The 10,233-nt window shown below is 47.8% G+C and overlaps 1 protein-coding gene across 2 annotated transcripts in view; it reads left to right on the forward strand.

Moving 5' to 3' along the window:
* klhl32 (kelch-like family member 32) overlaps window positions 1–9,492 on the forward strand; it is a gene marked incomplete at its 3' end in the record, with an annotated part of 76,204 nt that extends 66,712 nt beyond the window's left edge. The window contains exons 8-12 of one of the 2 annotated variants that reach the window (XR_014569074.1): window positions 1,388–2,003; window positions 4,281–4,339; window positions 6,487–6,683; window positions 7,971–8,065; window positions 9,331–9,457. Coding sequence is in view for 1 of the 2 variants with exons in the window: in XM_083761723.1 (XP_083617849.1) it covers window positions 1,388–2,003; window positions 4,281–4,339; window positions 6,487–6,679; window positions 7,971–8,065; window positions 9,331–9,492 (1,125 nt within the window). Of the gene's footprint in view, window positions 1–1,387; window positions 2,004–4,280; window positions 4,340–6,486; window positions 6,684–7,970; window positions 8,066–9,330 lie in introns of both variants that reach the window. The other variant, XM_083761723.1, reaches the window with a different exon arrangement.
* Between the last annotated feature and the right edge of the window lie 741 nt (window positions 9,493–10,233).

The following is a 10,233-nucleotide window of genomic DNA, read 5'->3' on the forward strand; positions in this document are numbered from 1 at the left end:
CACCCCCTGATGCAGGTTAGCACCACCCTGCACCACCAGGCCCACACACACCCCCTGATGCAGGTTAGCCCCACCCTGCACCACCTGGCCCACACACACCCCTGATGCAGGTTAGCACCACCCTGCACCACCTGGCCCATACACACCCCCTGGTGCAGGTTAGCACCACCTGGCCCATACACCCCCTGATGCAGGTTAGCACCACCCTGCACCACCTGGCCCACACACACCCCCTGATGCAGGTTAGCACCACCCTGCACCACCTGGCCCACACAGACCCCCTGATGCAGGTTAGCACCACCCTGCACCACCTGGCCCACACACACCCCCTGATGCAGGTTAGCACCACCCTGCACCACCTGGCCCACACAGACCCCCTGATGCAGGTTAGCACCACCCTGCACCACCTGGCCCACACACACCCCCTGATGCAGGTTAGCACCACCCTGCACCACCTGGCCCATACACCCCCTGATGCAGGTTAGAACCACCCTGCACCACCTGGCCCACACACACCCCCTGATGCAGGTTAGCACCACCCTGCATCACCTGGCCCACACACACCCCCTGATGCAGGTTAGAACCACCCTGCACCACCTGGCCCATACACCCCCTGATGCAGGTTAGAACCACCCTGCATCACCTGGCCCACACACACCCCCTGATGCAGGTTAGAACCACCCTGCACCACCTGGCCCACACACACCCCCTGATGCAGGTTAGCACCACCCTGCACCACCTGGCCCATACACCCCCTGATGCAGGTTAGAACCACCCTGCACCACCTGGCCCACACACACCCCCTGATGCAGGTTAGCACCACCCTGCATCACCTGGCCCACACACACCCCCTGATGCAGGTTAGCACCACCCTGCACCACCTGGCCCATACACCCCCTGATGCAGGTTAGAACCACCCTGCACCACCTGGCCCATACACCCCCTGATGCAGGTTAGAACCACCCTGCATCACCTGGCCCACACACACCCCCTGATGCAGGTTAGCACCACCCTGCACCACCTGGCCCATACACCCCCTGATGCAGGTTAGAACCACCCTGCACCACCTGGCCCACACACACCCCCTGATGCAGGTTAGCACCACCCTGCATCACCTGGCCCACACACACCCCCTGATGCAGGTTAGCACCACCCTGCACCACCTGGCCCACACACACCCCCTGATGCAGGTTAGCACCACCTGACCCACACACACCCCCTGATGCAGGTTAGCACCACCCTCCTGCACCACCTAGCATCACCTAATACCACCTAGCACCACCTAGTACCACCCTCCACCCTGCCCGACAATGAAACATTTTGTCATTTTATCAGTGAGCTCTGCTGACCTTTGCCCCCTGACCTTTGCCCCCTGGCTGTGTTCCAGTCCAGCCCCAGTGCAGCCTCCATGGTGGAGGAGGCTCTGGACTACCACCACGCCACCTTCTCCCAGCCGCTGCAGCAGTCGGCGCGCACGCGGCCCCGCTACCAGTCCCTCACCCTCTACATCGCCGGGGGACGCAAGCGCGAGGTGAGCCGCGTGTGCGAGCTGCGCTACTTCAACCCGGAGCAGCAGCGCGGCGCGCTGGGCGTGGCGCCGCCGCCCAGCGTGGGCTCCAACTGGAGCGAGCTGGCGCCCATGGCGGCCGGCCGCAGCCACCACTGCGTGGCCGTGATGGGCGACTTCCTGTTCGTGGCGGGCGGCGAGGCGGAGCACCCCGCCAGCGGGAGGACGTGCGCCGTGCGGACGGCGTGCCGCTACGACCCGCGGGGCGACCGCTGGACGGACATCGCCCCCATGAAGGCCTGCCGGGAACACTTTGTGCTGGGCGCGCTGGGGCCGCACCTGTACGCCGTGGGCGGACGCAACGAGCTGCGGCAGGTGCTGCCCTCGGTGGAGCGCTACTGCCCCGAGAGGAACAAGTGGACGTTCGTCCAGCCGTTCGACCGCTCGCTGTCCTGCCACGCCGGCTGTGTGGCCGACGGCCTGCTCTGGATATCAGGTAAAAGAAATGCTGAAATCAAGGAAAATGTGCTTGAAAATAGATCTGCAAGCTCACAACGGTGCTGTGTTGTGACGCTGCGCAAAACATTGAGGCATGAATCAGAATCAGGCCCAACACTTTACACATGCAATATAACGCTTACACACTAAACCCAAGCGTTTAGGTTATAAACAGTTTTAAACACATATTTGTAACACTTTTTAAACGTGTCACAGTGTTTAGATTATAAACAGAAGAACATGTTTAATCCCTGTAACACTTTTTAAACACATAAACGTGTTTAGTTTTTACAATCAAAGTCAGTCATATAGGTGTTTAGAATTTGAACACTTGGCATTTTATTATTACACACATGGTGTTTAGGTTTAAACGTGTCACATGTTCCAGGGATTTACGTCTTGATAAATGTGGAATATTTCAGATACATTTGAACACAAATCATGTATGGGGTGCATATGCTAATGAAAAGTATTTAAAATATTGCTTTGATGCTCATATTAACCGTATTAAGTTGTTTTGATTAGCCTATGCATTCCATACATTCCATAGAGCTAGACCACACATGGACATCATCAACCTTTAATGGATTGTGAAAGAAATAAAATATTGATGTTGTTTTTATATTTTGTAATTTTAGTTATAGAGGTCAAGTATAATGTTTTAAGGCTTTGTCTCATTAGCCAGGGTTCTTAAGATGTAGACACGGTATCCATTCGTCACTGAAAAATAATATCCATTCCGAGCGTTCCATACCGATTTAACGGATGTACCCTCCGTGCGGGTCAAACGCTAGATCTCCTCTTCAATCACGCAATTCTTTTTTTTACAAAAACTGTTACTTTTTTAGGAAACTGGAAAGTACTTGTTTTGCATGGGTGCAGTACTTAGTTTAGAAAGTATTTGGTTTAGACTAGTCATTGGTTAGACCAGTCATTAGTCCTACAACTACAACCTCTCAAACTCTCACCCTAACCCTAACCTCCCACGGGGCAGCACATCTAAACCTAACCTTAACCCATGTCTAACCACTAGTCTAAACTAAGTATGCACCCCATTTTGCATTGGATCAAATATACAAGGTATTATTTAGTTACAAGCTCTTGTTGATATAGCGTGTAAATGTATAGCAGTACGTCGGCTATTTTTGATTATTTTGTGTGACACTGTAGTAGGAAATTAATTTACGAAATATAAAAAAACTTAAAATATGGAGATATAAAAGGTGTCTGGCAGACAGCTAACGATACGCCCACACTGTTATTCACACGCAGTATGAGCAGGTGTGAACACGTACACATTCACACTAGTAGTAGATTATTTTCCACTCCTCTCAGGCAAAAAGCTAAACACATACTGTAGGGCTCCATTTTCGTCGCCGCTAAACCCCTTATCCCTAAACTTATTTGCCTTTTTTTTTAAGTGGTGCAACCACTTCTACATCCAGCATGCAATGTCCGTGTAGCTGTGTACCTGTTTGTGATGTACCTGTGTGAGCACGAGTGGTGTGCGCATGCGTGAAATTGGAACGAGAGAAGTATGTGACATGGCTGCCACCTGCTGGACGCAAACGATACAGAGAAGAAATTGGAACGATACAGAGAAGAAATTGGAATGATACAAATTGGAACAATACAGAGAACCAATAGACGGGAGTTGCACCACTTTGTTCACACTGGTGTGATTTTTTTTTACTATTTTGAAAAACATTTTTTAATAGTTCAACTAGCCAATCTACATTGACACATTGTGAGCTTGTAGACTGGCCATTTTAACTATTCTTTTTTTTTTTTTTAGCAAAATTGTAAAAAAAAAAAAAAAAAGCAAAGAAGTTTAGGGATAAGAGATGATATTTTAGACAAATTTGAATCCTGAAAACTTTTCAGGATTCAAATTCAAAAATAGCAAAAGTAGCAGATTGACCGGCTCAACCTTTGAAGCTTGGGTATTTAGCGATTTTAGAAGATAAAAGAAAGAGGGGATGAATTACTTAGATTAAAATTTTGTAGACAAAATTTTTTCTACGAGCTTGTAGGTCTGCTATTTTTTTTGAATCGTGAAAATGCGGCACAAATATATTCTTTCAGAAGACTTTTTTTTTTTTTTTTTTTTACGTCAGGCCTACAGTAAATGGGTTAAAATGTATCGTTACACAACTATGTATTATGATCAAGTAGGGCGTTAATCTACAAAAGGAAAGGAAAAGTTATAATATGGAGATAATGAGGAGGGGTTCTGTCCGACAGCAACTAAATGTGGTGCCTGTTTGAGTTTCAGGTGGCGTCACAAACACAGCCCAGTACCAGAACCGTCTGATGGTGTACGACCCAGAACAGGTACCGTCAGCCTCCAGTCATCGTCCTTCATCACTGCTCATTTCATTCAACTCTGACACATCATGCAACAACATGTTTCCATTCGTCAACAAGATTAAAAATAAATAAATAAATTAAAAGTGGTGGAAATATTAATTAAAGTGAACTGAATTTTGAAGTTGAATTCAAAATGCTATAGGGAGTGGGACGGGGGTGGCAATTAAAATAGTGAGTGAGTGAGTGACTGACTGACTGACTGACTGACTGACGGAGTGAGTGAGTGAGTGAGTGACTGACTGACTGACGGAGTGAGTGAGTGACTGACTGACTGACTGACTGACTGACGGAGTGAGTGAGTGACTGACTGACTGACTGACTGACTGACTGACTGACGGAGTGAGTGAGTGAGTGACTGAGGGAGGGAGTGAGTGACTGAGTGACTGAGTGACTGAGTGAGGGAGGGAGGGAGGGAGTGACTGAGTGAGGGAGTGAGGGAGGGAGTGAGGGAAAAAAACAAGAGTGGGAGAGAAGACAGAGCGAGAAAAAGACTCATTTGTATTCACCATGAATCTACTTTCACCTGCCAGTGCAACGCCAACCCCCACCAACCCCCACCCACTCTACCCTCAACAGATGGCCACCCGTCAGCTAACTACACGCACGCACATACGCACGCACGCACGTACGCACGTATGCACACACATACGCACTTTCCCTGCCTCAATCAAATACACTTTCACACACTGCCACACAAACATTCCCGCAAATACATGCACGTATGCACACGTCCACACGGTCGCTCACTCGCATACTCTCGCTCTCTCTCTCTCTCTCTCTCTCGAACACACACACACACACACACACACACACACACACACACACACACACACACACACACACACACACACGCACACGCACACGTGCAACACAGAACAAGCTTCAGCGGGCTTGGGCCCGTGTGCGGTGTTCCTGGGTGTATAAAAGCGGAGAGGCTGAAACGTATGATTACAAGTGGAGGAGGGAAGTCATTAGTAGGAGGCTAGGAGCCAGAGAGGCCCCAGTCAGTGTCACATTATTTATCTAGCAGTGAGCATACATCAATTACCCATGCATGGATATATGCTAAAATATTAATGTTCTTATTCAACCAGCCACCCCATCGCTCCTATATCTGTTCTCTCTGTCTCTCTCTCTCTGTCTCTCTCTCTTAGCTGCTCCATCTCTGCCTATCCTTCCATCACTTCCGTTAAAGGCAACCCACGCTCATACGGCTGCGTTGTACTACTAGGGACAGGGGATTGTTAATTATTATTGATTGATTTCGGTCAACTTATTGATGCTGCTTATCGATTTGATTCCTTAGTATCGTTCCCACGATAGATCCTTTTCTTCTCTCAGGAGGAAACCACATACTGTAACTCCATTGTGGAGTTTTTTTTCTTATTTTTTTTTTTTTCATAAATCAGTGCAATTGAACACCCTATATAAAATACTATTGAACCTAGTAAAAAGACACAAAGGTGTTCTTTTGCTGTTAGGAATAGTTATATTATGTACTGTACATGTACTGTAGTGGAGTACATCTTTTTTAAACAAATGGCACTGTTATGGCAGCAAGTTTCTTTAAATAGTACACATAGCAGCAGTTCTCCTAATGTGTTTGACTAGTTGCTCTTCTTCATAATGTAAAGTAGTTCTAGAGAGAGGATCTAGAATAAATTCATTGATTGATTGAACACGTTATTGTCAGAAAGGTAAGCACTGCAGCATGTAAGGATAACACAATAAAGTCCTGGGGACTTGTATCCATTGTGGTCCTATGATATCTATTCATTTCATCAACGTGGCATTAAAGACGTGTGCAGTGAGGGGCGCTCTTATCATCATACATCAGCATCATCGTACTCAGACACACATGACGTCAATTCTCCATTCATTGTCAACAGGAATTTAATGTTTGTGTAGGACGTAAATCTGAACATAGGAGGAAAAATCAACAAATACAAACATTAAAGGACACCTTATGCCTAAACCTTTTAGGCATGACTTTTACTATTTTGAAAAATCTACATCAAAACATTGATGTCCCCGCCCACCCCCCCTCTCTCTCTCTTTCTCTCTGTCTCTCTCTCTCTCTCTCTCTCTCTCTCTCTCTCTCTCTGTATCAGAACCAGTGGCTGTCTCGTTCGCCCATGCTGCAGCGGCGAGTGTACCACGTGATGGCGTCCGTGCGGCGGCGGCTGTACGTTCTGGGCGGTAACGACCTGGACTTCAACAACGACCGCGTTCTGGTGCGTCACATCGACTCCTACAACATGGAGCTGGACCAATGGACACGCTGCACCTTCAGCCTGCTGACCGGTGGGTGTGGAGCAGGGGGGCAGTCAGACAGATATTTATATATATATACTGACCGGTGGGTGTGGAGCAGGGGGGCAGTCAGACAGATATTTATATATATATACTGACCGGTGGGTGTGGAGCAGGGGGGCAGTCAGACAGATATTTAGTGAAGCCACTGAGGAAATCGGGATTTCCTTAAAGTTCATATAATGGCCTGTTGTGGCGCTGTCATTGGGCCCAGAAAAACCCCATAGCCCCATAGAAGTCCATCTATTTGGGCCCAACTTCACCTAGACTGCATTACCATAATAAACATGGTCATGAATACTTTCTTCTTCCAGTCACTAGTTTAAAGTCTCATTTCTAATGTCATAATATTCTTTTTGGAGAATTATGGTCCCATTTATTAAAAAAATGACCATAAAGTCGCGCATGTTCTGAGGGGCGTGGCTACCGTTACAGTCTATGATCGGGATTCCCCTCCCACTCGAGTCAAAATAAAAACCAACGGAGAAGAAGGGGGGAAGTCCCGCCTCGTTGTCTGGGCCAGCCAATGGGCCAGCTGGGCCCAAACGGATCTAGAAAGATGGCGACTTACAATTCAAGGACTGACTGGCTTCATTTTACGTTCATGTTAGACCCGGAGAACGCTTTGTCCATATTTTTTACAGTCTATGGTGTTGACGCACGCACGCACGCACGCACACTCGCACGCACGCACGCACGCACGCACACACACACACACACACGCATGCACACATGAACACAGCCGCACACACACACACACACACTACACACTCCTATGCCATGGACCTGGACCAATGGACACGCTGCACCTTCAGCCTGCTGACCGATGGGTCAGCCCCATATGCACAAACGCACGCATTCACACACACACACACACACACACACACACACACACACACACACACATGCCAATAGTTTTGTACTTCTACTCAAGTGCATATTGAATTCCGGAGTCAGGTTAGTATAGTTCTACATTGGCAGTATATTTACCCAAGTAAAACTATTGAGTTACTTTTTCCCAAATACACACACACACACACACACACACACACACACACACACTGTCTGTTTTCCTCCATTAATCCTCAGGGGACATGATGGAGCCATGAGTTCAGAAATGCCCCCCCCACCCCCCCCCCCCCCCCCCCCCCCCCCCCCCCCCCCCCCCCCCCCCTCTCTCTCTCACTGTACTGTGTGTCACAGTGAATCATGGCTGTCTCTCTGTGTGTGTGTGTGTGTGTGTGTGTGTGTGTGTGTGTGTGTGTGTGTGTGTTCTCCCCAGGTCAGAACGAAGCTGGCGTGGCCGTGCATGATGACAGGATCTATGTGGTGGGTGGATACTCCATTTGGACCAACGAGCCTCTGGCATGTATTCAGGTGAGAGATGTGGTAGTTTTTTATATTTATATATAACGGCCGTGACAGCTTTAATGCTGTACAGTGTACGTTTTATTGATGATGGAGGGAGAGGGCTTATGGTACATAAAGTAAACCAGTGCTTCTCAAACTTTTTCATGCCAAGGTCCCTCAAATTATTTGGCTGCAGACCCCCCCCCCCCCCATCAGGAAAAGATTTGTGCCAGGGACCCCCAAAAGAGAAGATTTATGTCTGTAAAATCAAAAAGTACATTACATTAAGATGATTAGGTGATGTACAATTTACAATTACAATTTAGGCATTTAGCGGACGCTCTTAATCCAGAGCGACTTACATTAAGCAAGAACAAAAAGCATGGGAATACATCACAAAAAAGCATTTATCATAAAACATGCGTAAGCTAAGAAAGTAACAGTGGAATATCTATATTATGAGACTATACATATAAACTATATATATATATATATATACTACTATGCTATACATATGTACTATGGCGTGCTATGACTATATACAATGCAATTATAGTGCTGTCTACATAACATGCTATAAGTCTGTATCAGATGCTATCTAAGTCTACAGAAATGCTATCTAAGGGGGTAGGGTAAGTGCTATGGGCCATGATGGAGTCTGACAAGGTGGGTTTTCAGACTACGGCGGAAGATTGGGAGTGATACTGCAGATCTGACTGCAATGGGAAGTGCATTCCACAGTTTTGGAGCCAGAAGGGAGAAGAGTTTGGGACGTGTGGAGCGTTGTCCCGGCGTTTTTAGTGAGGGTACTTCCAGCTTCCCTGCGTTGGCTGATCTGAGTGTGCGGGAGGGTTTGTAGGGTTCAATCATACTTGCAAGATATGGGGGAGCCATACCTTTGGTTGTTGATGTAATGATGAATGGTGTCAAAACAAACATTAAACCTGTCTATAGGAGGGGCTAGCGCCCCTCAAAAAAAAAACAGGTTTTGTGAATGAGGCCCACTGATACAGTATATACGGGGGACCCCCTTGAAACGTTGCTGCAACTCAAGGGACTTTATCCCCTAGTGGCATTTCAACATAAATAAAATACATTTGGAGTACATACATGTAGAAAATGGGTGATGATGGGGCATTATTCTTGTGTACAGTGTGTGGGTATTTGTCCGGGGTTAGCTGATTGCATTCTGTACAGCACCTTATACATATTTGTGTCCGTGTATTGTATCTCTTATGTGGATCTAAATAAATGATTAAAATGTGTGTGTGTGTGTGTGTGTGTGTGTGCAGGTGCTGGATGTGAGTAAAGAGGGGAAGGAGGAGGTGTTCTATGGACCAACGCTGCCATTCGCCTCCAACGGGATAGCCACGTGTTTTCTCCCTGCTCCATACTTCACCTGTCCCAACCTGCAGACCCTCCAAGTACCCCACCACAGGATAGGAGCCGTTTAAAACCAACCTGCAGACCCTCCAAGTACCCCACCACAGGATAGGAGCCGTTTAAAACCAACCTGTCCCAACCTGCAGACCCTCCAAGTACCCCACCACAGGATAGGAGCTGTTTAAAACCAACCTGTCCCAACCTGCAGACCCTACAAGTACCCCACCACAGGATAGGAGCCGTTTAAAACCAACCTGTCCCAACCTGCAGACCCTCCAAGTACCCCACCACAGGATAGGAGCCGTTTAAAACCAACCTGCAGACCCTACAAGTACCCCACCACAGGATAGGAGCCGTTTAAAACCAACCTGCAGACCCTACAAGTACCCCACCACAGGATAGGAGCCGTTTAAAACCAACCTGCAGACCCTACAAGTACCCCACCACAGGATAGGAGCCGTTTAAAACCAACCTGCAGACCCTACAAGTACCCCACCACAGGATAGGAGCCGTTTAAAACCAACCTGCAGACCCTCCAAGTACCCCACCACAGGATAGGAGCCGTTTAAAACCAACCTGCAGACCCTACAAGTACCTCACCACAGGATAGGGGCCGTTTAAAACCAACCTGCAGACCCTACAAGTACCTCACCACAGGATAGGAGCCGTTTAAAACCAACCTGCAGACCCTACAAGTACCTCACCACAGGATAGGAGCCGTTTAAAACCAACCTGCAGACCCTACAAGTACCCCACCACAGGATAGGAGCCGTTTAAAACCAACCTGCAGACCCTACAAGTACCCCACCACA

Source organism: Protomyctophum parallelum, assembly GCF_964188405.1.
Source record: "Protomyctophum parallelum genome assembly, chromosome: 3".
Classification (NCBI taxonomy): Eukaryota; Metazoa; Chordata; class Actinopteri; order Myctophiformes; family Myctophidae; genus Protomyctophum; species Protomyctophum parallelum.